Raw genomic sequence first — 27,971 nt, forward strand, 5'->3', positions numbered from 1 at the left:
TCCGCCGGCACAGCCAACACGAGCCAAAATACAAAGCGAGTCGCTTTATCGCGGTGGCCGAGAGGACGTGCTTCTCGGTCGGCGAAATCGCTGGATATTCTGTAATTTCGGCGTCGGTTTTCATGCATTGACTGCCTAACAGCAAGGTAAGATGTGCCTGTAATCTTCTGCTTTCGAACAAGTGTGGCGTGTCTAGGAAAGCGTCGTTTCACCCCCACTTGTCGGCACCTATGACGGGTTACTCCCCCGCAAAGCCGCTAGGCCTAGGAGTATGCCGACGAAGGATGTGCTACTGTTCCGGCGATACGGAGCGCAATCTTTGTACTGGGCGCGGCTTCACTTATGCATCGAGCGTTACTGCGTACTTCTCTCGTTCCTTCTTCCGTTAGCTCCTGTTATCGCCCGGGCGGTGTCGTTTCTTCGTCGTGTCGCGTACGCAACAGGTTCTCGGCACCGGTGAGTCGCTGGCACTAATTTGACGTAGTACCGTTCACCGTAGCTCTCGGCGAGAATTATGCTACACTGATAAAAACCGCCGTGATTACATGACAGTTGGGCCCGGCAGGCTGACTCGAGTTGTTTAAGTCGTTCTCGAGTCTGTTTCGTGTTCTTGGGAAAGGCTAACCGTTGTCGGTGCCAGAGCAAAAAGTTCTGGCTCGGGGCTTCCTTCGCTTGAAGCGCTACGTCCCTTTAGAAGCGCTATAAACGCCTGAACTTTTCTTATCCTGTAAGGCCCTGATCATCTGCCAAGTTATTGTTCTATTTGTTTTGTAATCTACGAAGGATGTGTCATTGCGACTTCGCCGTTTCAAGTTCTGCGGTACTTCTGGCGATGATTCAACGCGGGCGTGTAGTTTACGGTCTGTCCATGACGTAACTCCGGGGCCAGAATGTTTAGATTGTTTCGGATTGCGCCGCAGCGAGGAAGGAAAAAAAAAGTAAACGATGCTAAACGACGTCAACGAGGCCCTCCGCATTTTGTCGTGTGTAGTCTCTTGCTTCCCGTTAGGCATTTGCTTTGTGCTCCAATTGCGAGTTTAACGAGCCGTGCGGCGCAGGCCGGAAAAGGGCGACGCGAGTGGGCGTGCGAACGCCGGGGATTTCGCCCGGCGGCGACGTTGGAAGGCGGTCGTTTATGAACTCCACATGTTTGTTTCGTCTGCTTCGTCCAGTCCGAGTTGCCGGGAGTGTCGTTGATCGGAGCTGCAAAACCGGGCGTGTACTTGTTGAGCGGCTGTAAATCCGAAGAACGTTTGGCGCTGTCGAACTGAAGCTTATCGCACTCCGCAGCGCATCTGATATACTAGCATCCTTTCTTGTGAACGTATTCGCAGATTTCCGCGTCGCTTCATTGTAGGCGTTTACGAAAAAGTGCGCATGCGTGAAATGGAGCAGACGAACTCCTGAATGCGGTAGCGCAAGGTCAGAATGCGCAGAAATGTGTTGGAGGTCAGGGTTTGTTCCGTTCATTTTTTTTGGTTACGGCCGCTTAAATGCGTTCTTTTCGTTTTTTTTTTTTCCGTGACAAACCCGCACCGTTTCCCGTGTTTGTTTGCGAGAGCCCTGAAGCGATTCGGTGTGCGACCGCTGACACCGGCTGGTGTGATCTTTCGAAATCGGGGCGCAAACAGGTCCGCCGTCTCGCAAGTCTCCACTGTTTGTTTGAGCGGGGCATCCGTGGCTAAAAAATGGTGCGTCACTCATTAGTATAAGGTCGAGCCACGCGCGGAGCCGTCGATGCGTGGCTTTCGCGGGCCACACCTGACTAGGTGTCAGCGACACTACTGCGGCCGACTGGATCCAGGCGACGTCAAACAAAGCTCCTTTCCCGCCGGATGACTATTGCTCGCGCTGGTCGTAAGCGCTGGTTTTTGCACGGTCGACACATCTTGCATGTCTTGGAAGTTATTGTCTAACCTGTTTCTAGCTTGCCAGGCAACAGTGTGAGGTGATCCATTGCGGTGAGCAGACTCTCGTGAGCCGAAACTTGCTTATTGCAGTTTTCAGCGCCGTGACCAGCACATAGGTTGTCATTTGGCAAGACCATCTTGGGTGGGTGCTGGTCATGCTAACGTAATACGTCTGTGCATGTAAAATGACCGTCTTATTAGATATTTTAGTGTTTGTATGTTTGAAAGCTTGCATCTGAACTCCTTGCTGTGATGGCTACCTTCATCAGCTCATACTAAAGTTGTGTATAGTGTCTTTGCATGGCCTAAAACTGGACCCTAATTTTGAATCTCATCCACGTGGAAGAGATGCTTGTGAACTACGCGTGCACTTGGTGTACCAAGAGCAGATGTGTGCCCAGACCTGAGCATTTGCCCTGACACCCCCTTTGTTCATGCAAAAACGGATTTCAGCTTGTACAGTTACTACAGTGGGATGTGTCATATTTCTCGCACTCTCCGGTGCCTCCTTTTCAAGCCCTGCATTTGTGTTTGTCTTGCAGTGACGCCCTTGTAGCAGCACCATGGACATACACACTTTCGGTGTACAACCGATCACCTGTCATGCCTGGAACAAGGATCGCACAGGTAGGTGCGGCATGGTTGCTCAGTTCGTCCACCTGCATTCGTGTATTCAGCTCAGTGCTGCTGGATTTATTGGCAGAGGTTGCGTCCCTTGCGCCGAGCTACACAGTCGCATGTGTGGGTGCTGCATGGAAACATTCCCTCCAAGCATTTGTAAATAAGGGCACTTATAAAAGACACCGATGACTACTGCGTACAGTTTTTGTTCTTAGTAAAACTCTGTTGTATGGCTCTTTCTGACCACGTAAACCCTTCGCATTCCCTAGTCGGGCCTTTTCCGACAACACGGAACAGCCGTTCCGACCTCCTGTAAAGATTCCTGTGTGTTTAGCTATAACTATGTGCCTATGAGATAACGGGCGGAGTGCTTGGACTGACTCAAGTGGCGGGAGTGACGAAGAAGATGGCTCCGGAGACGGCTGTGGTGATAACACGATCAAGATCTAGGAGTGTACACTAGAGAATTCTTTTGAGCGGTGCAACACGCCACCACAAATATTGTGGAAAGATTTGGGCACGTAAGGGAAAAGACCAAAAATAAACATCCCACGAGTTGCACAGTTGCCGTTTTGTTTTGCGGTGCCCTAAACTTTCGAAATAGTTTCGGGCCAGAATGGTCGCGAAATGGGTAACATTTCGGACCGCAGAGGGTTAATGCTTGTCCTGCAGCAAAAGACAAATTTATTGGCGAGAGAATTGGGTTTGTTAATTTTCCTGTCCGTCAAATAAAACTCATGACATCAGCGGTGAAAGAGACTCTGCGATCACTGTTTGGAAGGGTTCTATGCCAAAATTCACCTCACCTTAGCTAGCTTGTGAAAACAGCCAGTGGTGGCAGCACCTGTACCTCATTTTTGCCTTTTCATAGCTTGTAGAGGGTCCATTTGTAATGACAGCCACCTCTTTGTCATTATATAATACAGTAATCGATCAGTGCAGGCCAACTTCAATTTATCCTGTGTATGCCTTTAACTACAGAAAATCTGCACTCCCAGCCTGCCGCATTGGCTGAATGACCGGTGTGTTGTGAGCGCTGCATTGAGCATTAAAGCTTTGGGTTTTACACTCGGATACAGTGGCCACTGGTCTTAAGTGCAGTCTACAGTGTTGTTCCCTTTCGTATTGTACCTGGCTGTACATTGCATTAAAGCCGAAATGGTGAAATGCAGTCATCGTATCTATAGTGCTAATTCTCTGCGGCACTGGTACCTAGTGCTATAATTTTTAGGCTTCTGAAATGTTATCTTAGCTTGATTAATGGTTCATGGACTGAATATATTCATTGCGTAGTGTTTAACCCTCTAGCGGACTTGGACGAGCCGTGCTTATCATAAGCCAGCTGTTATTTTTGGATCACAGCGAGTCCAGCTTTCCGTAAGTTTTCTGGCAGCCTGTCTCTGGCTTAAAGATGGGTAGGGCTTGTCCAAATCGTATTTACGGCTTGTCAACAGATGGCAGCACGGGTACTAAATGATAACTTTGGTTCTGTTTTCGAAAGGATTGTGATTGAGGATATATATTGTCTTGTAGCATAATTATGTTTACAGCATGTGGATTCTGTTTGTTTACAGCAAAACTTATGGCTCTCTTTGTGCATTCGTGTTATCAAGCCGTCCTTGTACTATGTCTCACCAATGTGCGAGAGCGTACTGAACTTGGAAAGATGGTGTTTGCAAATGCCACTGTACTGAGCGGAGTGGTCCGTGCAGAGCATGTGTTGTGTGGGCCATGGACTGATCGCTCCTTTTTTTTTTTTTCTCCTTGCCCACACGTTTGCAGAGGTGGCGCTGAGCCCCAACAACACGGACGTGCAGTTGTACAAGCGGGAGCCCGGTGGGGGCTGGTCCCCGGGGCAGACACTGAGCCGGCACGACCTGAGGGTGACCAGCGTGGACTGGGCGCCGCGGAGCAACCGCATTGTGACATGTGCCGCGGACCGCAACGCCTATGTCTGGACCCTTGGCTCAGAGGAGCCCGGCGCCAAGGCCACCGTGTGGACGCCCACCCTGGTGCTGCTGCGCATCAACCGGGCCGCCACCTGTGTCCGGTGGTCACCACAGGGTCAGTGACCCTCTCCTCCTCCTCGCAGTGTGTCCTCCTGTTGAGACTCCGCCTGGAACCACTGTCACACTGCCATTTACACAGCAGCGCCCGTTCTAGTTTAGTGCACAGATTCACCAGAAAGTTAAAAAAAATAATAAATCATTATCACGACGTTCGCCTCCGGCGCAAAAGCGAGCCTAGTGTGTAACCTAGCTGGCGTCAGGCTCCTTGCAATGGCTTGCCGGCTTGGCGACAACGGATCACTGTGTGCCGCTTGCTCAGTGTTGCTACGCCTAACGAGCTCCGCACTGAAGCCTTGGAAAAAGCGCTGTGGAACTAGCCACTGCTTATCATTAAATGTGTATTGTTTTCACTGGTTTTCGTAGCTACGTATAGTGTGTAACCTAGCTGGCGTAAGGCTCCTTGCAATGGCTTGCTGGCTTAGCGACACTGGATCATTGTGTGGCGCTTACTCAGTGTTGCTACGCCTTACGAACTCCGCACTGAAGCCTCGTAAAAAGCGCTGTGGAACTAGCCACTGCTTATTATTAAATGTGTAATGTTTTCACTGGTTTTCGTAGCTACGGTATAGTGTGTAACCTAGCTGGCGTAAGTCTCCTTGCAATGGCTTGCTGGCTTAGCGACACTGGATCATTGTGTGGCGCTTACTCAGTGTTGCTACGCCTTACGAACTCCGCACTGAAGCCTTGGAAAAAGCGCTGTGGAACTAGCCACTGCTTATCATTAAATGTGTATTGTTTTCACTGGTTTTCGTAGCTACGTATAGTGTGTAACCTAGCTGGCGTAAGGCTCCTTGCAATGGCTTGCTGGCTTAGCGACACTGGATCATTGTGTGGCGCTTACTCAGTGTTGCTACGCCTTACGAACTCCGCACTGAAGCCTCGTAAAAAGCGCTGTGGAACTAGCCACTGCTTATTATTAAATGTGTAATGTTTTCACTGGTTTTCGTAGCTACGGTATAGTGTGTAACCTAGCTGGCGTAAGTCTCCTTGCAATGGCTTGCTGGCTTAGCGACACTGGATCATTGTGTGGCGCTTACTCAGTGTTGCTACGCCTTACGAACTCCGCACTGAAGCCTCGTAAAAAGCGCTTTGGAACTAGCCACTGCTTATCATTAAATGTGTAATGTTTTCACTGGTTTTTGTAGCTACAGTAACTTCACACTGAAATGAACGTAGAATCTATACCTATTATGCTTTCGGCTGTGAAGCGAACGAGAAAGCCGAAAGTTTCCTCGCACCGGAGGCCACGGTTTGCAAGCACGGAGGCCGAGTCGTACCGGCAAAACCGTTGTAGGCAGTCGTGTGCCGCATCAAATCTTTACGCGCACATGTCTGCACATTAATTCTGATTCTGCAGTGAGTGTTCGCTGCACTATTGGAAGTGCAAACTGACTTCGGCATTTATTTTTGGTGAAGCCTAATGAGATATGGGCATATGTGGATGAGTAAAAAAAAAGGGTCTGCTGTCTGCTCGGAAAAAATTCGTTGAAGTGGAACCTCGCTCCGAGAATTGTTCACTGTGGGAGAATTTATTGTATTGCCTTGTATAGTTTGCTAATGGGGAGTCTGAAATACTTTGTTGTGGCGGAAATTTCGCTGTAGTGGAGTTTGTTGTGCTGCTACATGAACTGGGTAAGGTAGGGAAAGCTTGCAGTTACTGCCACCAGATGGCTGAAGTGGGCCTCTCTAGCCACGCTCAGCACTTGAATCACAGACACTCGGGCCAGCATTCCTAAGGAGCTCATTGGCCGCTCTTTCAGGAAATGTGGGATATCAAACGCATTGGACAGTTCCTATGAGAGAGATCTTTGGAAAGATATCTAGTATATAGGAACTCACTGAAAGCAGTGCACCAGACGATGACGATCGCTAAGGCGCTTAAAGGGACACTGAGGAGAAATTGAAGTTGACTTGCATCGACAGAATACCAGCTCCTGATTACAAAAACGCCACTCATACTGACAACAAAGCTCTTGTAACGTAGAAAAGAACGAGAACCAAAATACAGGTATCACCGCCGCAGGCCAAACTCGCAAGTACAAGCTTCATGACGTCATAGGACAAAACAGTGTTGCTAGAACCAATAGTTCTAGCAACACTAGGACACGAGAAACCACGAATCACTGAGGCGCAGCAAATGCATGCGCAAATCTTCTTGACGTCGCCAGATGGCGCCACGTACCCGACAGCTACGCGCGCTCCTGCTGCGCCGGGACCAATCAGCGCCTGCATGCTCACAGCGGTATGTGGGCTCCCGGTATTCCGCTAACGGTAACAAGGCACATGGTATGCTAATGGTGTCTATTTGCGAGAACTTCGTTGACAACTTCGAGAACGGGATCCATTGTAACGCCGGCAAAACGCCGGTGCAAACGTAAACGAAGCGACGGCCGCAATATCCGATGGATGCCTTCAACGTGCGGCCGGCGGTAGCTTTCTTTTCGGGTGCTGCTGGGCCGCACTGCTGGCCGCCAGAAATCACGTAGTCTCCGTTACGTCATGTGCACGTCATGTTTCACGTCACTTAGTCCTGTGTCGTCATAGGAGAGTCCCAAGTTTGAATCAGAGCGGCGGGAAAAACTTTTTCAACTTCGAATCCAAATTTCTTAGAAATAAAGGCATCTTTCGCTGCCGTCCAAGTGGCAACAAAGCCATGAAATGCCGAACTATCGGATTTTGCTATAAAAAAAATATTAATAGAGCTCTCCTCAGTGTCCCTTTAATGCAGTGGAAGTAATGCTTTCGGCGAGCTTTGCTTACTTGTATTATGTGTGGATAAAATCTTTTTTTTTTTTTCGTTTTTGCTATTCCTGCATTACTCCTCGTATTATATGTTGGTCTGTGTTATACCCAGGTTTTCACGGTATACAAAAAGTTACGGAACCTGCTACTCTGTTTACACATCTAATAACTTTCAGGAGGTTTGGTGCCGAGAATTGGTCGCGTCTAGCCATCCAATTCCAAATGCTTGAACTGTTGTGGCCCCTTCCTTTCCCCAGAGAACAAGTTTGCCGTGGGCTCTGGGGCCAAGGTGGTGTCGGTGTGCTACTTTGAGGAGGACCACAACTGGTGGGTGAGCAAGCACATCAAGAAGCCCATCAAGTCGACGGCCACCTCGGTCGACTGGCACCCCAACAACTGCCTGCTGGCCTGCGGATCCACCGACTTCCGCACCAGGTACGGGGCACTTCTCATTCGGTTGTCCCTCATCCATCATCTGGTTAGTCCGTGCAAAAGGCCATGTGTAGTTAAGTCTAGTGCACACAATCATCATCATCAGCCTCACTACACCCACTGCAGGGCCAAAGGCCTCTCCCATGTCTCTCCAATTAACCCTGTCCTTCGCCAGCTGCGGCCACCGTATCCCCGCAAACTTCTTAATCTCATCCGCCCACCTAACTTTCTGCCGCCCCCTGCTACGCACATAATATACCGTCACAAGCTTACTTTGTCTTATCGTTGCTGTCGCCTCAATTTGCAGTGTCTTTGCCCCAGTCTAGGAAGCGACCTAACTGAACACTTACGGACTGTCGTTGTGTTCCTAGTGTGTGCCTGGTGCTGTTGGTTTTGCCTTACTTCCACCTTTGTTGGGGTGGGGTGGTAATTATAGTGAATGGACAGTGCTGACCCTGCACTAATGAGCGAGTTAAACCGCTGCCGCGGTGGCTCATTGGTTGTGGCTCTCGGCTACTGACCCGAAAGACGCTGGCTCGATCTCGGCCGTGGCGGCCAATTTTCTATGGAGGCGAAATTCTAGAGGCCGGTGTACTGTGCAATGTCAGTGCATGTTAAAGAACCCCAGGTGTTCGAAATTTCCGGAGCCCTCCACTACGGCGTCCCTCATAGCCTGAGTTGCTTGGGACGTTAAGCCCCCATAAACTGTAAAACTAATGAGCAAGTTGGTCCAGCACGTAAATTGCTGTAGGGGGTGACTTTTAAAGTACTCTTCCTGAGTTGGAAAAGAAAAGTGGGAGGTAAATACAATGTTCATGCATCTCGTTTAGGGTGAAAAGCTCTAAATCCGTGTGCAAGTTTGTCTGCTGTAGTCCAGTGGTGGTGTTGTACAGAAAAGTTGTCAGACTTTGTCAAAGAGTTCGCCGTGGCCCTGTCGCTTTTGACGCTCTGCCCCCTGGTGTGTGCCTGTTGTCTTCTTCCGCAGGGTGTTCTCCGCCTACATCAAGGAGGTGGACAGTGCCCCTGAGCCAACACCCTGGGGAGACAAGGGGTCCTCCTTCGGCAGCCTGGTGGCCGAGCTGTCTGCCAGCGGCAGTGAGTAGGGGTGTCCCTTCTCCACACCAGTACACTGTAGTGTGACAGCATGGTAGACTTTTGAAGCGGTCAGTGGAATTGGGGTAAACGCTGGACTAGTCACAGTATGAGCACAGCGTTGAGAACTATGCCACAGGGTGATGGGAAGGAAAAAAAAATCGATGGGTGGCATGAAACATAAAGTTGCAGCGTTGCTAGAAAGTTACTGCCCGCCTGTTACAAATTTCGTTTTTTCTTATTTTCTGCTATCGTCTACTTCAGATTGTTCTTTTTTTGTCTACCCTTCAAGATGGCTGGGGCACAATGTTGTTGAGACCAACTTTTGAAGACCTTGGGGCTGTATTTATTTATTTATTTATTTATTTATTAGTACCTCACAGGCCCTGAAGAGCATTGGGTGAGGGGGCAAATCGAAAAAAAGGTATATACAGATGGAAAAAAAACGTAATATCGGTACAAGAACGCGGTACAAGTCAAATACAAGAAAGGAACACGAAATTTATACAAAACGGAGTTAAAATAACATCAGACACGAAAATAGAGAGAGAAAAAAAGCGAAACACGAACATGAGAGAAAAAAAAAAGCAACCAGGGGCAACAGAAGTGGTAAATGGGAAAACAACGTTAATAACAAATGAAACTGTCGTACATTTCGAACATCACTATGGCAATAAATGTATACATAGATGTTTTTTAAACTCACCAGGATCAATGAAAGAGATTATGTTGTCAGGAAGATCATTCCAGAGTTTTATTGCTCTAGGTAATGCAGATGAATTAAACGACAGGGTCTTCCCATATATCCGGTTGAAGCTGAGTTGATTGTGTAAGCGTTGTGAAGAGCGGAAAGGTGATGCCAGAGGTAACAACGAAGGACGGGTGTGAACATATTTATGGAACAAACAAAGAAGTGAAATGGAGTGACGAATTTCAAGTATCTGTATGTCGTTAAGGTTTTTAAGCTGGGATACACTTGCGAGGGGACTATAATTGCTAAAAATGTAGAGGCTAAGTGCACAGCGCGGACGGTGAAAAAACAACTGTGGCTATGGACGTGATGAGAAGGCAGCGTGGGACGCCAAGAAAGGAAAGGTGTGAAAGAGTAGTGAGGAGTAGAGAAGAGAATGAACGGGTGAACGGAGGCAGCAGGGCAGCACGAAGCAGTGACGGCACGGCATGGGAGGTTTTGCTGTTCTCGATTGTGTTTTGTGCATTTCTTGACCCGCCGCGGTGGCTCAGTGTTAAGGCGCTCGTCTACCGAGCCGGGGTACTCTGGTTTGAACCGGACCGCAGCGGCTGTGTTTCAAAGGAGGCGAAACGCAAGAGGCGCCCGTGTGCTGTGTGATGTCAGTGCATGTTAAAGATCCCCAGGCGGTCGAAATTATTCTGGAGATCTCCACTACGGCACCTCTTTCTCTCTCTCTTTTTTCTCCCTTCCCTTAGGGCACAGTTCAGGTGTCCGGCGATATATGTGTGACAGATACTGGGCCATTTCCTTTCCTCAAATTTACCAATTTACCAATTTCTTAACACAGAAAGCTTTCATCATTTTATAGGCCCATGCCTCCCCTCCAAGCATTATACATATTTGTGCAAACACCATGCTTGAAAACTTGGAATTGAAAACATGATGACTTGAAATCTGATAGCTGAAAATAAATTGCTACATAATGGGCTTTCTTTTGTGCATTTCTGTGCATTTCTTTTCTGAGTTAAAACACTATGTTCAATAAGCAGCCAAATTGCCAGACTTCTTCCTCAGAGGCGTGTCATCATCAACAAGTGATATAGAGAAGACACTGATATAGTAGATATTTTGCACGTCCAAGTGACTTTACTACGGAAAAATTCTACAGCATTTTTTTTTTTTGTGCAGCCCGTCCAACTCTTGAATGGGGCGCAGTGCTTGAGGATTTGTTCAAAACGAAGGCTTGTTGAGGGCCTTGTTGATACTTTTTGCATCATCCTGGAACCTTATTTAACTGGCCTGTTTTCAGCTCGAGTTGTAGAATGCTCTTGAGTGTGCGTGATTATGTTTTTTGTTGCTCTCTTCTACAATGTAATACGGCACTGTGTACACTTCTCTCCAACGTTTTTAGATCCCTTTCAGTTTGAAAGCTGCGGTGTGCGGATTGTCGCCTTTCCGTTTCCTTCCGTGCGGTGGCGCTCGCCACGCTGTTTGCCCGACCAGCGTGGCCCTTCGCGTCTACGCCATGGTCACCGCCGCCTGATTTGGAGCAGCCAGCAGATATCAGCATGGAAGATATCAGCTGTCCTGTGCCAGTTGTTGGCAGTGACGCTTATCTTACAGTATGCAAAAGCTTCAAGCAAGGGTGCTTAAAGCATCCCACCAAAAAGATGCTAGAGTTTACCAACATTGTAAACAAAGCAATCCCGATTTCTTTGAAGGAAGGTCCCGTTTTTGAAAGGGACGTTTTTTGGGAGCTGCTAGACGAGCTTGAATTGCAAAACCTTGTTCGGCTTGGATGTGCAGAGCATATGGCCACTTTTACATGCCAAGTGCTGCATTTTGTCATAGTGGCACGCATCCACTTCTAGGCGAGAGACGTGAACCGTCGGCTAGAGAACAGAGAAATATTGTCATTGCAAATAAAAACGCTCGCCTGCAAGTAGCCATTCCCTCCGTGCTTCCGACTTAGTGTGTCTGCATTTAATGCTTGTCTGTGTTCAATGAAATTAACATTCTAAAAATGAAAGTGTAGTACGCTGCTCCTGTCTGTGCTATCATTGCAAATAAAAAGCTCTTCTATAGTTATTCCCTCCCTGCATCCAGCTAAGTGTGTCTGCATTTATACTTGTGTTCTCTGAAATTGGAATTCTAAAGAACGTGCAAAATGCTGCTCGCATGTGCGGTGCTTCGTTGATAATATAGCGCGGAATTTCGTGACTGATCTAGAAGCGGAACATCGCTAGTTTTATCCTTTCATTAATGTTTCGTGCATTCTCCCGAAGAAATATTGATAGCTCTGCTCCAACATACGCATATCATCAGCGCTAAACGTCTCAAACGTGATGCGATCAAGCGCAATGCAAACTATTGGTTTTTTGCGAACTGGCATCAGCCTGCTCTTTATCTCACCCTTACTAGCCAGGTGAAACATTTCTTTAACCATGAGGCTGAAGTTTCAACGTGACAGCTCCAAAAATACAGCAAATTTGAGTTCGACGTGTTCGCTCCCAATGTTATCGCGGCTGAGAACAGGCTGTCACAGCAACTGCCAAGCGCGAGCGCTCCGGCGCCTCCGGGCCGACAGCGACAGCAGCGCCGCGTGGTGAGTGGAAGCGGACGGGGGCCGCTTTCTCGGGCGCGGCGCGGGGGAGCTTGCAAACTGAAAGGGATCTAAAAACGTTGCTTCTCTCGTCCTCTTTAATGACTTTTTACAATGCACTTGATGACAGATTTGTTGGTATTTTTGCTTTCTTTTTTTTTTCCTACCACTCCTGTAATGACCCTTCAATAGGGTTAACAGTATCAATAAACAAACAAACAAACTCAAAGGTCCCACCAGCCTGTCATGGTGGCGGGAATGATGTCACTGTGGGTGCTGATGTCTGTCTCTCGGTGCAGTTGGCTGGGTGCACTCGGTGTGCTTTTCGGGCGATGGCACGCGGCTTGCCTGGGTGGGCCACGACTCGAGCGTCTGCGTGGCGGACGCCCAGCGGGGCCAGGCCATCACCACCGTGCGCACCCCGTACCTGCCTTTCCTCTCCTGCCTCTGGGTCTCCCCCACCCGGCTGCTGGTCGCCGTGAGTGTGCACTGCTGCTGCATTTTAGGGCGACAGCTTTTGAGAGCACCTTTCGCGGCTCTCCTCAGTCTTTGGCTTAAGGGGGGACACTAGTCTTGAAAAAAAAAAAATTTATTAATGAAGTCACAGTTAAGAAATCTTGAGGGAATATGTATTTTTGTGTGCTGATTCTAAATATGTCATTTAATTTCATGTAAAACAATTCCTTGAGCACTTATGCACTTTTTATGCTAGTATTTTGCGGAGAGTTTTGAAGAAAATTTGCTGCAGGAAACTCGCTGAAGTGTATGCCATTGGGTTCTCTTGACACCAAGGAATACAATAAGGGTGAAATTGTCTTCCTGCCTATCATAGAACTTAAGTTATAGAGTTTTGAAGTTGTCGCTTCAGAAATGAGAAGGAAAGTGTGTATTCTTGTTTCTGAAGTGGCAGCTTCAGTACCCTATAACTCATGTTCTATGAGAGCCAGGATGATAATTTCACCCTTATTGTATTCCTTGGTGTCAAGAGAACCCAATGGCATATATTTCAGTGAGTTTCCTGCTGCAAATTTTCTTCAAAACTCTCCGCAAAATACTTGCATAAAAAGTGCATAAGTGCTCAAGGAATTGTTTTACATGAAATTAAATGACATCATATCTAGAATCAGCACACAGAAATACATGTGCCCTGAAAATTTCATAGCTATGACGAAATTAATAAAATTTTCTTTTCAAGACCAGTGTCCCCCCTTAACTCTAAGGAAGAGGTGCTGTGCTGTTTGCCATCTCATAGATTTTAACGCCCCGTCCCATGTGTCCACCAGCAAGAACTGCCTAGCAGTTGTCATTCATGCATCTGTGCTTTGATGACATCACTCTGGTGCGGGGTAGAGTCATCGGAAATTTTTTTTCCAAGCTTTTTCAGTGACTTTAGTGAAAAGTTGGGCGCCTCGATTTAGAGTCGCTGGAAAAGCTTTCAGTGACCTTAGCCTTTAATGCGGCACTTGTGCGACGAGCGGCGCATTCAGCGCCGTAAATTGCTGCCGCTGAATGTCGTGTTACACAGGTGTAGTAACCAACGGTCAGTTTTATTTACTAAGTCAAATCTTGTTGATACACAGCTCACAGGGTCGCGAGAAATATCAGTGTCACTCAAAATTTGTGGCATTAAACAGCCAGTGCTCTGTATTCAGGCATGCGAGGGATTGCACGGAGGGGATATGGTCCTACTCTCATCGTAGTTCAAGTTTCCGCATTCAAGTTCGTTTTGTGGGCGGTCTTGGCACATTTCACCACCACTGTACTGTGCCTTGCCCCTCTGATAATCGACTGTTGACATCACTCCTCCCGTGAAGGAGTATCTGGCCACCTTACAGAGTGCTTCAGGCAGCATTCAGTAAGCTCCCCTATCACGAAGTCAAACTGTCATATTAGACTGTTCACTGAGTGGAATTCATAGTCTTTAAAGAATTTTGAACAAGTTACTTGGTAGTCTACAAGCTGACTTCTTTTACTGCTACATGATTCCCCCTTCTGTGATTAATGTCCAGTGGGCCGTACTGGTATACTAAATTGTTTCGTAATGGGTGAAAACATAGTTTTCAATACATCTGTTTCTTTTCATTGCTGTGACTTGTGGTAAAGCATTTGTTTTTAGCTGAAACTACCTGAATTGGTATTAGAAAATATTCCGTTTGATTGTCAGTGAATTTTTTATTATTCATTGTCACTTTGCAACCAAAAATATCATGTTTGCACGCCTGTACGTCTAGTGGAATCTATAAATATCATGTTTACACGCCTGTACGGCTAGTGGAATCTATAAATGAGAGAGAAATGTATGCAGAATAATTACCACATTGCATGAGTTTTCTATAATTATAGCGCTGTAATTGTATTTCTGGTTCTCCTGAACGTTGACTGCACCCAAGTAACTTCATCGTGCTAAGCAGAGCAGAAGAAACGGTAATGGAGTGATTCCAGCTTCTTGTGTTGGAGATCCATGTGGACACCATCATCATCATCATCATCAGTGTAGCGCGAAGAAGCTAAGCATGCGAACTACACCTGAAGCAGGTACGCTCGAGCAGCTATGCTTTTTATGCGAAGCATACTACTTTAGCTACCACTTCAGCCCTTCACCGTGGTTGTGCGCCTCCAAATCACGTGATACATGACGTCACACCACGTGACACGATGACGTCACGACAGTGCAGAAACGGGGGCCCACCTCGCGCCGTCGCTGTGGTTGTGCGCCTCCAAATCACTTGATACATGACGTCACACCATGTGACACGATGACGTCACGACAGTGCAGAAACGGGGGCCCACCTCGTGCCGTCGCTGTGGTTGTGCGCCTCCAAATCACGTGATACATGACGTCACACCACGTGACACGATGACGTCACGGCAGTGCAGAAACGGGGGCCCACCTCGCGCCGTCGCTGTGGTTGTGCGCCTCCAAATTATGCGACACGATGATGCTTCGCATTCTCCAGGCTTAACCAAGTTAAGCCTCAGCCATTATTTTTTTTTCGAATGATATAATAAGCGCGAGGCCCATTACCAGTCGGACGTTTCGCAGATAAAGCTGCTGTTGGTTGGGGGGGATGTGTCTTGTGGATAGGCAGTTTTGCTGCCACGGTTTACTTGTGCCGGATATCACCAGTATGTCAGCTGTTGGTGTACGACCTGAGCACTGACTGTTGTCGCCGTTCCCAGGGCTACGACTGCTGCCCGATGGTGTACGAGTACAGCAATGGCCAGCTGAGCTTTGTGGACAAGATGGACAAGTCGCAGCGCAAGGAGATGGACGGCGTCAGGTGAGCTGGCTCTCAGTTTCTACATAGCACAGAGCATGCTGGAGGTTTGCTGTCTTTCACTGAGTGGGATGCATTTTTCTTGCTTCTTTTTCTAGTCCTAATATAATCTGTCTTTCAGTGTTCAGTCCATAGGCACACTCAGCAAAGGTGACCACAAATACGTGGCCCCGTTTCGTTTGTGGTGCAGTGTATCGTCATTGAAAGCGTGCCAAGCACCCGATATCGAAAGGTGTCTGAGATGGCAGCTTTGCAGCAGTGCACAAGGGTGCGGTTATGTGGGTTATCTGGGCTCACCCAGGGGTATGACATGCTTTTTTTTGGCAACATGGCTAATATTTTCTCGACCAGTGAAGTATTTTCAGGTAGTGTGTGTGTGCACGTGTAGAAGCATTTCTGTACCATTGGTAGAGTGACCTACTGTATCTACCCGAATGTAACATGACCAAGATTGTAACGCCAGGGTTGACTTTGCGAGCGTGAGACAGAAAACAAGAGCGCACGAAAGCAATGCCACGAATGAGGCTGCTGTACGTGGAAAGGTGGGTAGAAGATGTACTGTTTCAAGAAGTGGGGACCTGTTCGAAATAAGTGATATGTGTACATATCTGGCTAGTGAAGAGAGGCTGTTCACATCAGCACGTGGTGAAGAATACACTGTTGGTTGACTGACACGTATAGTGTCCAAGTCTCCTGTCCGCGGGATCAGGTAGCAGCAGTGATTGTTCCCCAGAAGTCTGCGACATTCAAGTTTTGGGCTTTAGGTTCATTTTTTGGTAGTCCTAAAAAATGAATAAGCTGTCGGTGAAATGCGTGCTGCCAACTTATCACTGTAATGGCTTTCTAAAGAGCCAGATTGGGTTTGATGTGCGGCTGAACAGCTGCTGACAAGATAGGCGTCATTACAGTGGGGGAAATGGATGGCCTGAACTTTACCTTATCTTTGTCTGGGGAGCCAGTCTGTTGGATTGTTAAGGGGGGACACTGGTCTTGAAAATTTTTTTTTATTAATTTAGTCATAGTTATGAAATTTTCAGGGCACATGTATTTTTGTGTGCTGATTCTAGATATGTCATTTAATTTCATGTAAAAGAATTCCTTGAGCACTTATGCACTTTTTATGCAAGTATTTTGCGGAGAGTTTTGAAGAAAATTGGCTGCGGGAAACTCGCTGAAATGCATGCCATTGGGTTCTCTTGACACCAAGGAATACAATAAGGGTAAAACTGTCTTCCTGGCTCTCATAGAACTTGAGTAATAGGGTACTGAAGCTGCCACTTCAGAAGCAGGAATACACACTTTCCTTCTCATTTCCTTCTCACGTTAAACCCCATAAACCAAACCAAATCTTTGAATAAGGAAATTGGGAATCTGGTGTCGGTGAACACCGGTGACGCAAGACTCGGTACAGTTTCCAAGTGCTCGCAGTGTGCACCGTTGCTGCGGCTGTCCCATTCCTTCGTTGCCTATGAGTGTCCAGCTTTGATTCACTCATGTTCACTCATTGTGTGCATGATGAACGACTTCCTCGAACAAGTTACTCACATGACTGCCCCTGTTTAAGGGGGGACACTGGTCTTGAAAAAAAAATTTTTATTAATGAAGTCACAGTTACGAAATCTTCAGGGAATATGTATTTTTGTGTGCTGATTCTAAATATGTCATTTCATTTCATGTAAAACAATTCCTTGAGCACTTATGCACATTTTATGCTAGTAGTTTGCGGAGAGTTTTGGAGAAAATTTGCTGCGGGAAACTCGCTGAAATGTATGCCATTGGGTTCTCTTGACACCAAGGAATACAATAAGGGTGAAATTGTCTTCCTGCCTATCATAGAACTTAAGTTACAGAGTTTTGAAGTTGTCGCTTGAGAAATGAGAAGGAAAGTGTTTATTCCTGTTTCTGAAGTGGCAGCTTCAGTACCCTATTCCTCAAGTTCTATGATAGCCAGGATGATAATTTTACCCTTATTGTATTCCTTGGTGTCAAGAGAACCCAATGGCATACATTTCAGCGAGTTTCCCGGAGCAAATTTTCTTCAAAACTCTCCGCAAAATACTTACATAAAAAGTGCATAAGTGCTCAAGGAATTGCTTTACATGAATATAAATGACATATCTAGAATCAGCGCACAAAAATACATGTGCCCTGAAAATGACTTCATTAATAAAATTTTTTTTTTCAAGACCAGTGTCCCCCCTTAATGGGAACCAATATGCTTATCAAGGGTCTCTCAGAGGGTCTCTTTGGAGTGTTCTGTCTGTTCACTTGCGCTTTGATGTTCTCGTGGCGTGCCTGTGTTTTCTGTGTGCATCGCCGGTGACTGGGGACCTGTCTCCCCCTCCTCTGCTTGCGCACAGAGGTGATAGTTGGCTAGCCGCAGGAAGCAGCAGCCAGCACGGCTCCGCGGGCGGCGAGGACCCCGAAGTTATCAGCCCAGCTGCGTATGTGAGCAACCTCACGTGTGTGGGAATGAGTTGAGGCTTGTGTACTACTTCCCCCCGCCCCCCCCAGTAACACCTTGTCAGCCTGAGTAGCGTACAGGCTAACCCGATTGCTCCCCCGTTGCCTGCACAGTGTGGTAGTCTCCCTCAAATTGTGGTAGCCAGCTGAGGCTGTTGTGTGGAACTGACAGGCATGGTATCTCAGAGCGAGCAGCCGAACTCATTTGCAGTGGTCATCTTGGCTGTGTGGTATGAGGAGACAGTTACTGGCCGGTGTTGATGACAAGCATAAGTTCAGTTGGGAGAGCTGTTTAAGGTGTCCGATTACTGGCACCTGACTTTTGGTTCATATTGTTTGGCAGGACTTCAGAGCATTGCCTACGCTTAAATAACTGACAGCATTGCGTTGTAGTAATGTTGTGAATGATATGGCCCCATTTTATTCTTCTGAAAACCTGCGCTTCACTCATCTCCGCCTGTCTGCAGCGCTTCTGGAGTAGCAGTTCGAAGATGTTGTCACTCTTTGTATGCCGTGCAAGCAGCTTCGCGATTATTTGTACCTTCCCCTGTACCGTTTTCCCTCCAGCAGGTCGAGCTAGCTGTTTGTCACACGTAGATGTATTATTGGTCTGCACTGAAGGGCACACAATTAGGAGAACCAGAATGCACGTCCGTTTGTGTCCCTCTTGTTTGCAGTCAGGGGCAGCTGATATGATTCCTGGTTTTCAGATGCGGAGTCAGGCTAGTTGATAATGGCCAGCTTGGTTTCCTCTCAGTATCTTATCATGGACTCATGGAGTGATGATGCATAAGGGATGTCATTTAGTTTTCCTGTTTAGGTAGTATTCAGTGCATGGTAGTAGTACTTATCTGCAGTAAAGGTGGGGAAAACATTGGCAGCAAGTGTGTAGAAGTGCTGCTGCACACTGAACTGCTGAAGAAAAATGTATTAGACTGCAGTAAGATTTCTAGCTAAAATGAGTCACATGTGAGAGGAGACACTGACGACCATAAGTGGGCAAATGCTGATCATTTGCGACAACTCTTAATGGATGTCATTTTACATTGTCATTACTATAGGTAGCGGCTCAGCTGAGATGGTTTTCTATGGAAGAAAACGGCCATAATCACGATTGCTCCATATCCTTGTGTGACTCACGTTGACTAAAGCTTTATCTGTACAGCGCTGTGGGTGATCTCAGTCTAGCGTTTCCCTAGTCGGTGAGCGCAACTGGCAGAGCTCTTGGTGTGGCGTGTTTGTGTGGACGGTTTGCAAAAGGATGTGCGCATTCCGAAAATCGACCTAGATTCTGCACCTCTTCCTACTAACGAGTGCACTTCCGTTGCATGCACATTTCCAAACTGTTGTGCTTGCCAGCTGACAGCAGTGTGGTGCTTACCATTGTTTTATTGAGCACATCCTACAAACCACAGTAGTAAGCCACTCCAGTAAGAAGGAAATGTTTGAAATACTGGTTGGCAACAAAAACTCTGTATCGTACTGTGGCCGATTGCAGTCGCTTATTGTGGTGTGCATGTTGCTTTGTCCCTGGTGCTGTTCTTTTTGTGCTCACCCGGTCACGGCAGTAATGGAAGTGCTGTTGTCAGAAAACGGAGATGTCTGGGTGCTATTACTGGGTGCTATTATTAAATGTGCAAAACATTTGTGGAGCAGCTCAACGAAAACTTGGATTCCTATTGCGGAAACTAAAAGATGCACCATCGGATGTCAAACTACAAGCATATAAATCAATAGTAAGACCAACTCTGGAATACGCAAGCATAGTTTGGAATCCGAATCAGAAATATCTTTTAGAAAAGGTTGAACGTGTTCAAAGATTGGCAGCAAGGTTTATATTTTCGTCTTACCGAAGAACGCAGTCTGTATCAGAGCTTCTATTATGAGCACAGTTACCAACATTGGCTATTCGCAGAAAAATTGCTAGGCTAAAGTTTTTTTATCAGCTTTATCACAATATGTTTAATCTGGATTCTACCTTGTACTTGCGACCACCCGGAAGACTGTCATCGCATACTAACCATCCCTTCGCAGTTATGTCATACATGCCGAGAGTTGATGTGTATAAGTTTTCGTTTCTGCCTAAAACAACTATAGAATGGAATAACCTTGACCGACACGTATTCAACAAAACTTGTTCACTTGAAACTTTTGTAAAAGAGCTGGAACTGTGTTGTACTGACTGACTATACCATTCCCACCCTGTAACAGCCCGCAAGGGCTAACAGTATTTGGAAATAAATAAATAAATAAATTACGCTCAATATGACTTGCAACACGTCTGAAGTGAATCAATTGAGATTTTCTCTGTCTAGTAAATCAAAGCAGCTTCACACAGAGCACCCAAGCTGCATGAACATTGCGCTCCAGGTTCTTTGCATCGATTGCTAATTGTATCCATTTCCAGCATTGCAGGGTTCGCTTTGCTCAGAGAACTGAGCTCCCGCCACACCTCATGTGATGCAGCTCATATTGATGACCAAATGTTTTAGGGGAATCCCCCAAGGTGGAGTAGATTTGTAATAAGGGAGTAATTACTCATTGACATCCACCCAAGCGCAGCCATACGGCTACAAAGGAAAGCTATACAGCTTTCTCAGAAACTACGCAGTTAAAGAAAAATTCGTCCTGGTCCGGGGTTCGAACCCGGGACCACCGCTTCACCGGAGCAGTCGCTCTACCAACTGAGCTAACCAGGACGGCAAGCTTATGGTAGGGCGAGAGCGAATTGATCAATAACTCGAAGTGGGAACAGTGTTGACCAAATGTTTTAGGGGAATCCCCCAAGGTGGAGTAGATTTGTAAAGAGGGAGTAATTACTCATTGACTCATGAGTAATTACTCATGAGTAATTACTCCCTCTTTACAGCTCATATTGAGCACAAGTGTACTTTTGTAGGATAAAGTTGGGCGAGTTGGTTTGAACTTGGCATTATAGTACCCAGCACAAAATACGGTTGGCGAAGCAAAAGGCAGGACAACACACTGCTGACGATCAACGAGTATAATCATGGTTAACTTAGTCGAACCAAACTCAAACAACATCGCTGTGTCATCAGTCTTACACGTAATCTGCCCCACAATTTTTCTATGGCTTCCCTGTACAACTAGAGAGGTGCTCTGCTGCCACAGGTGCAGGAAAAAGGCTGAATAGGGGCGGGTTGGAGTCAGGTGCGAGCAATGCATGTTCGCGGGGTGACAGGGAAGGTTTGTTCCCTGCCACCCCACGAACACTCAATATGTGCACGTGACTCCTGCTTGCCCCCACTCAGCTTTAAAGGGGCCCAGAAACACAATCTTAGTTAAGTGTTTTGCCTGTTGATTGCATACAGTGAGTTATAATGGTGCTATTAGCGTCGGTAATACCGTGTACATTCCGTTTTTTAATATTTTAATGTCCTCCCAAAAACAACTTCATGGCTCTGATGGTGTCGCCACACAGTGGCGGGTTTTTAGCAGCGGATATGACATCACCTGGCGCGAGCTTGATGACCGGACAAACAGTAAATATACTGCAAATTGTGTGAATAAATAGAGACACACTTTGTCACCTGTCTGCGTTTTATATTAGATCAACAAAAACAATTTGTTTGTCTTAGATAAAAGCCCTGCAAAGCAAGTAAAATAAAAATACACCACCAGGGGCGCTCTGGCATGGAAACAACACTGCCAGTCTCACAGAGAGCAGGCAACCGTGGAGTGCAAACTTCCGCAACGTGCTCTGGCAGGCTGTTTTGATTGGTTGCGCCAGGTGCCGTCATTGGGAGAGCGAAATAGGAGTGGGAAGCCCCGCCAAAATCGAGTTGAGGGCAGTGTTTTGTTTGCTTGTATTTTGAAATTTCTTCACTGAATAACTCCCGTTCCTGTGCATCGATTCCTGTTAATTCTTTTTAAGTCAGCATCTGTGTGACATAAAGAACCCACCTGAAGTATAGCCGGTATTCCCCCAGGCAGTGTTTCGCAGCCCCTTTAAAGCTCTTGTTCGAAGGTAACTTTTGAATTTCGGTCTCACTTGTTGTTGTTGTTGTTGTTGCGGTTGCGTAGTGCCATGCGCAAGTTCCTCAACATGGACAAGCACGCTGTGGAGAGCCGAGGTGACACGCTGCTGGACACAGCCCACCAGAACGCCATCACCCTGGTGAGCCTGGTGCAGGGAGAACGAGACAATGCCTCCCGCGTCTGCACCCAGGGCATGGACGGACGGCTCATCCTCTGGGACCTCAAGGTGGGCCCACAGGTCATTGACCGATCACCACATTGCCCACGTGACAGATAGGCTTTTTTTATTGCCAACAGCGCAAACGACGCAGACAAAGTAGAAGAAAACACAGGACAAGCGCTGACTCACAACTGAAATTTTATTCAAGGAAAGTAGTACAGTTTATAGAAAAAGTGGCCAACTTATCAGCTAGTAAACACAACCCATGTTTCTATGTGGCATCAAGGTACGCAACCTCACTGTCATATAATCAAATAGATGGCTTACTGACGCATAACCTTGTTTTTTTCCTCATTTGATATGCTTCCATAATCTCACGTATTAATCAGGACGGATATCCTCTACAAACACCCGTCCTGATTAACACGTGAGATTATGGAAGCATATCACATGAGGAAAAAAACAAGGTTATGCGTCAGTAAGCCATCTATTTGATTATATGACAGTGAGGTTGCGTACCTTGATGCCACGTAGAAACATGGGTTGTGTTTACTAGCTGATAAGTTGGCCACTTTTTCTATAAACTGTACTACTTTCCTTGAATAAAATTTCAGTTGTGAGTCAGCGCTTGTCCTGTGATTTCTTCTACTTTGTCTGCGTCGTTTGCGCTGTTGGCATTCAATATGTACCACCAACTCGCCCGTTTGGCTATAGATAGGCTTTGTTCATTGAAAACGGAGCATTTATAGGCTAGAAGGGACCAAGAAATAGGTATTGCATACCTGCCAACTCCTAAAGGGCCACAGAAAGGGGCTCTCAATAAAGTTGTGGTATGTCTGGGATGTTAAAGGACGCTGCTTCACAAATATCCAACTAGCAGGAATTCTTTTGTTGCGTTGTGTGGAAGATGAGTTATACGCAGTCAAAATGGGAGCTTCCGCATCTTCATGCCTTTCGTTCCCTCTCCTCTCGTAAGTTTTCACGCGCCAAAATATCGCGCTCCTCCGTCCGCTTAGTGACCGCGGCCGTGGTAGCTGTGTGACGTCTGAATTTGGCGCGGCGAACTAATGCTAAGCACCAGATGTTGACATCGCTTGCAAGACATGTCATGTGACAGTTTTGCGCGAAAGCCTGGCACCGAGCATCGCCGTGAGGTGCAGAAGCGGGAGTTTTTAAAACTGTATTGTAAATTTCCCGCTTGCTTTTGAGGTTTCGTACGCGGCCTGAACTCTCAGTGGCCGCTACTCTACATAGCGCAAGCATTTTAAAGCCAAGCTTGAGCACCCTTTTCTGTGACCCTTCAAGGGAACATTTCACAGTTCTCCGGCGCCGGAAGGGGGGGAGTGGGGGGGGGGGGGGGGGTGTTTGCGTAATATGGAGAAACAAAGAGCTATAAGAAGTGGTGCTGTTTGCTGCCCCGCGAATTTGTGGCGCCCTCTGTGGGCTCTTGCACAAACTAATGTGTGCACTTTTCGCACTTCTGCGCACAGAGGGCGCCACATGGTGTGGTGTGCAGAGCGAACGGTGCAATCAGCACCACTAATTGCTGTCGCTGGATCTCTCAGCAGTTCGCAATTGGTAGCGAGGTGCTGGAAGTAGTAAGAGAATACGTGTACTTATCCGGATCATCAGAGGGAAGTAACTAGAAGAATAAGAATGGGGTGGAGTGCATATGGCAGGTTCTCTCGGATCAAGAGTGACACTTTACCAATATCCCTCAAGAGAAAAGTATACAACAGCTGTATCTTGCAGGCACTCACCTATGGGTCAGAAACGTGGAGGCTAACGAAGAGGGTTCCGCTTGAGTTGAGGACAACGCAGCGAGCTATGGAAAGAAAAATGATAGGGTGTAACATTAAAAGATCGGAAGCAGGCAGAGTGGGTGAAGGAACGAACGTGGGTTAGTGACATCCTAGTCGAAATCAAGGGGAAGAAGTAAGCTTGGGCAGGGTGTGTAATGTGAAGGGTAACGGAGTGGATTCCAAGAGAAGGCCAACATAGCAGGGGCCGGCAGAAAGTTAGATGGGCAGATGACGTTAAGAAGTTTGCGGGGATACGGTGGCAGCAACTGGCTAAGGACGGGTTAATTGGAGAGACATGGGAGAGGCCTTTGCATTTCAGTGGGTGTAGTCAGGCTGATGATGATGATGAACCATTGGTCAGTTTTTATGTCTAAACTGTGCCTTTCCTCTTCTCTTTCTGACCTCGAGCAGACGCTGCAGTCCTCCATGGCAGGCATGCGCATTGTCTGACCTCCGCCGGTCACCGTAGCCGACCGGGAACGTGGCCGAAGCGGGCCACTTGCTTCTTGGTTCGATGTTGGCAAGGGACAGGAAGTGTGTGCGTGACCGACTCGGAGAGAGCAGAAGACGGTTGACGACTCCTCCACCGGTCCGTGATGTTCGGGCAGTGTCCTCCAGGCGGACGACACGAGACAAATCAAGCCAAGCCAAGCGACGGTACTGGCCAGTTGCTACTGCCCAACACTCCAGCACCAAGGGAGGGCGCTCTGTTGCTGTTGAAATCTTCTATCTTTAGAGTTCGAGGACTGGATGATGTCTGATGACGGAGGTGTCTTCCCGACAGATCGTTTGTCTCGTTGGTGACTGTCGTCTGCAAGTCTTCTGGCTTTTAACCTTGTTTTCCCTGGCCTCGAGTATTTTTACAACTACGTCTTTTCAATGCTTACTAATCAAGTTTATTTTTACTTTTTCCCCCACATGCTCACTACCGGTTAATTTATAAGACACGCTGTGCGAAGCGCATTGCATTACTCCCGTTTCACGTGGACTCCGCTCACAATTTTGGTTTTTTCGAAGAGAAATGCAGAAATTTAAGTGTTGGCTTTTCTCGTGCGCTTCGTTTACGAATTAGTTTTTCGAGTAATGCCTTCAGGTCTGATTGTTGCATTGTTAGTGATGTTTCAACGAAAAAGAGCGTGTAAGTGCTGCTTCTGACTGTGTCATTTTCGACAAGACGGCAGTAACTGACCTGCAGTGCTAGTAGATACTGCAAATGATGGTTGTACAGACATGCTTTGCTCTAGAGCATTCCGAATTGGACATGCCTTGCGTGGATACTTTGTTCGGGCAGGGTTTCCCTTTGACGTGAAACACGGGGCACCTCAAAAGGTCACGGTAGACGTGTGGAATGGCTGTCGGCATTGTTAATCGCATTCCTTTTGCATTCAGTATTGAGTGAGAAAAAAAGGTTGTGTGAGTGTTTGGTTTGTTATGATTATTAATGCCCTTCTTTGCTTATGGCTGTAGGCACTTATGCCACCTTTATTTACGGCAGGTTCCAGCATTGATAGGTGATTCGCAGTTTTGTTGAGGACATAGTTAATTCGCATTCTTATTGTGAAGGTAGAAGTAATGGTTATGATACGAGCACTACCGTCATTTTGAACCATTTGTGTGGTCGAGGCAACTGATTAGTAATTGGTGACTGAACACTTGTTAACGACATCCCCCTTATGCTCAACGATGTTCCGAGGTTATTTGCAAGAAATGTTATGAGTTGTACACAAACCGTTAATGTCATCAGAAATCTATGTATGGCAAATAGAAACTCTTTGCGAGACCTTCCCATTGGCACGAGTTTCATGGATCGTTCTGTGAAACTTTGGGACCTGTGGCCCACCAAAACTTTTGTGTGCTTGGCCATGTATGTGGCGCTTCCTCTGTTGTAAGCGGTGCACTGTCACGCTTTTTATTGCGAAAGCAATACTAGTTGAATTTTCAGCCCATCGCGTAGCGAGGCCGGTAGCTACCAAATTAGCATATTGGATTGGATTGGATTGGATTGGAATGAATGGATTGGATTGGATTGTATAACCGATGCATCACCACAAGTCTAACCACAAGCACCACCACCACCAGCTACACTACCAGCTGAACCATGGCGTAGCTACGGATATTGCTTTCGCAGTTACCGGGCTTAACCAAGCTAAGCCACAGCCATTTTTTTTTTTTTGAAGAAGCTAAGCAGGGGGCACTTGTGGAAAGAAAGATTTGCCAGGGATGTTTCTCAGTACAACAAAAAATTCCCTTAGGCCAAGAAATCTCTTTTTCTGGTCCTTTTTTCGTGCGGCACTTGGAAAAATTCATCAGTTTAGAAGAGGAAAAAGAAAAAAATCAGTTAAAGTTCTCTGAAAACTTCTGAAGATTTCCAATGTGGTCCAGGGTGGTGCTGTTAAATCGTTTTTATTCTGCACCGTTGATAACTTTAGACATTTGGCTGGCAGTACTAATGTGGGTAGGTGTGGCATGAGAATCTGCTTATGCTGAAGCATGCCAGTCAGTAAATTTATACCTGAAAATTAGTGCAGCCTTTGAGCAATAAATAAATTAAAAAAAAGTAAATGTAACAGGGCCAGAGCAGTATAACAGTTCTATTCTACTTGTGTATTCCAGCTCAGTTCTTTTTTTTTCTCATTCTTTGTCATTGGGAGCAGCGTTGCTGTGCTGCTGTTATCACTGTGACTGCCCCGCAACTGCACTGAGTGAGTGATAGGAATGAAATGGATCAATTCAGAGGAGTCATAGCATTGCACCGGTCCTGATGGTCTGCACAGCAACAAGTCGGAGCTCAATATTAGGTGAGGAAACAACACATCCTAGTGTGGATGCGATTTTGCTTTCGTGTTACACTCGAACAATGTAATCACGCCTCACTGGATAGGGTTTTGCCCTACAGAGAGATTAACTTGTGTGGAACCCATTTAACTTCTTACATAAAAGCAGGTGTACATAGACTTGCAATAGTTTGTCAGTTCTTTAAGTGTTCAATTACATCTTGATTTCCATAGCTGACAGGCACTGCATTTGGCTAAGTGTTTATGACCTGTATTTGCTAATCTAGGAGGTACGAAGAGCGAGTCTTTTTGTTTTTATCTTTTCCGTCATGTTTTGAATAGCACTAATTAAGTGCACTGTACAGCACTGCTATGTTGTGTCATCAGTGTGGGCCACTGATCTCTCCTGAAGGATCCGCCACAGGTACACGGCTACTTGACGGCCGTTCTGTAGGTGGTGATCATGGTTTCCGCTTCGTTCTGAGGGGCTACAGGTCAGCTTGCATGCTGTGTAAAATGGAGTATACTTGGGTTTAACAGAGAGATGAGATTGTGCAATGCATAGCAGTTCGCATTGGCCTGCTGGTTCAAATGTTTAGCATTTACTCGCTATGTGCTTCTTCTCTTGTACATAGAGGCTGAAGGTGAAGTAGACCTCTTCTGGTGACACGTTTTCCGAGAAATGACCTTTTATTTTTTTTTTTCAGCTGCTAGCAATGCAAAATGCAGGTTATGAATAGAAATTTTGAGTGTACTTTCTTATATGAGCATTCCAAATCCAGACTCTCTCTACATGCCATGAACCGAAACTGTGAGCTCTAAAAGAGGTGTAAGGCCTGCGAAATTGAACGTTTATGGGTCGTCCTTTAAGAAATTCAATGCGTATTGCCCAAACAGCCTGTGACCATGCAATGCAACATTTTCGGACAAGATACAAGTTGAGTTCAACTACGAATTGCTGGCATAGCAGAAGTGTGAGCGAGTGATTGTTTTGTTTCTTTCATTTCTTTGTAAATTTACAACGCTTGGCACGTTGTTGAGGCAGGCAATGATCGGTGGATTTGTGGACTTTTCCAATCATGTTGTGTAGCGCGTTTGGTGTCGCTCATCTCCGACGCTTATGCCTAGAGACAGCCAGCTGTAATAAAGGCCAAATCGCTTATTTATTCTCTCGGATGGCTTGCCTCTGTGATTGCGAGGGAAGAGTGAATGCAAGCCTCCATGTGATGCGTGCTGTTGCAGGCGCCACGTTTGAATCGTTGCGGTCATGCCTCCGAGCAGGGAGCCCTGGTCTTGAGGTTGTAAGATAATGACAAATAAATGTCACACGCCTTTC

General features: G+C 46.7%; 1 protein-coding gene and 1 non-coding gene across 4 annotated transcripts; one reads left to right on the forward strand and one right to left on the reverse strand.

The window, feature by feature from the left end:
* Positions 1–9: 9 nt before the first annotated feature.
* Arpc1 (Actin-related protein 2/3 complex, subunit 1A) lies at positions 10–27,971 on the forward strand. 3 transcript variants are annotated; one of them, XM_089541145.1, is made up of 10 exons: positions 10–146; positions 2,453–2,537; positions 4,314–4,595; positions 7,600–7,777; positions 8,760–8,869; positions 12,459–12,637; positions 15,340–15,440; positions 17,798–17,881; positions 21,945–22,125; positions 24,273–27,971. In XM_089541145.1, the coding sequence occupies exons 2-10, from the start codon at positions 2,474–2,476 to the stop codon at positions 24,309–24,311; spliced, it is 1,218 nt and encodes a 405-aa protein (XP_089397271.1). In that variant the 5' UTR covers positions 10–146; positions 2,453–2,473; the 3' UTR covers positions 24,312–27,971. The 3 variants fall into 3 exon arrangements, with proteins under 3 accessions (XP_089397271.1, XP_089397273.1, XP_089397272.1); XM_089541146.1 differs by lacking the exon at positions 10–146 and adding an exon at positions 377–456; XM_089541147.1 differs by lacking the exon at positions 17,798–17,881.
* Positions 20,526–20,599, reverse strand: TRNAT-GGU (transfer RNA threonine (anticodon GGU)). Its single transcript has one exon. It is a non-coding gene; the product is annotated as a tRNA-Thr (tRNA).

The sequence above is a fragment of the Amblyomma mixtum genome, chromosome 4 (assembly GCF_055824585.1).
Source record: "Amblyomma mixtum isolate Tamu chromosome 4, ASM5582458v1, whole genome shotgun sequence".
NCBI lineage: Eukaryota > Metazoa > Arthropoda > Arachnida > Ixodida > Ixodidae > Amblyomma > Amblyomma mixtum.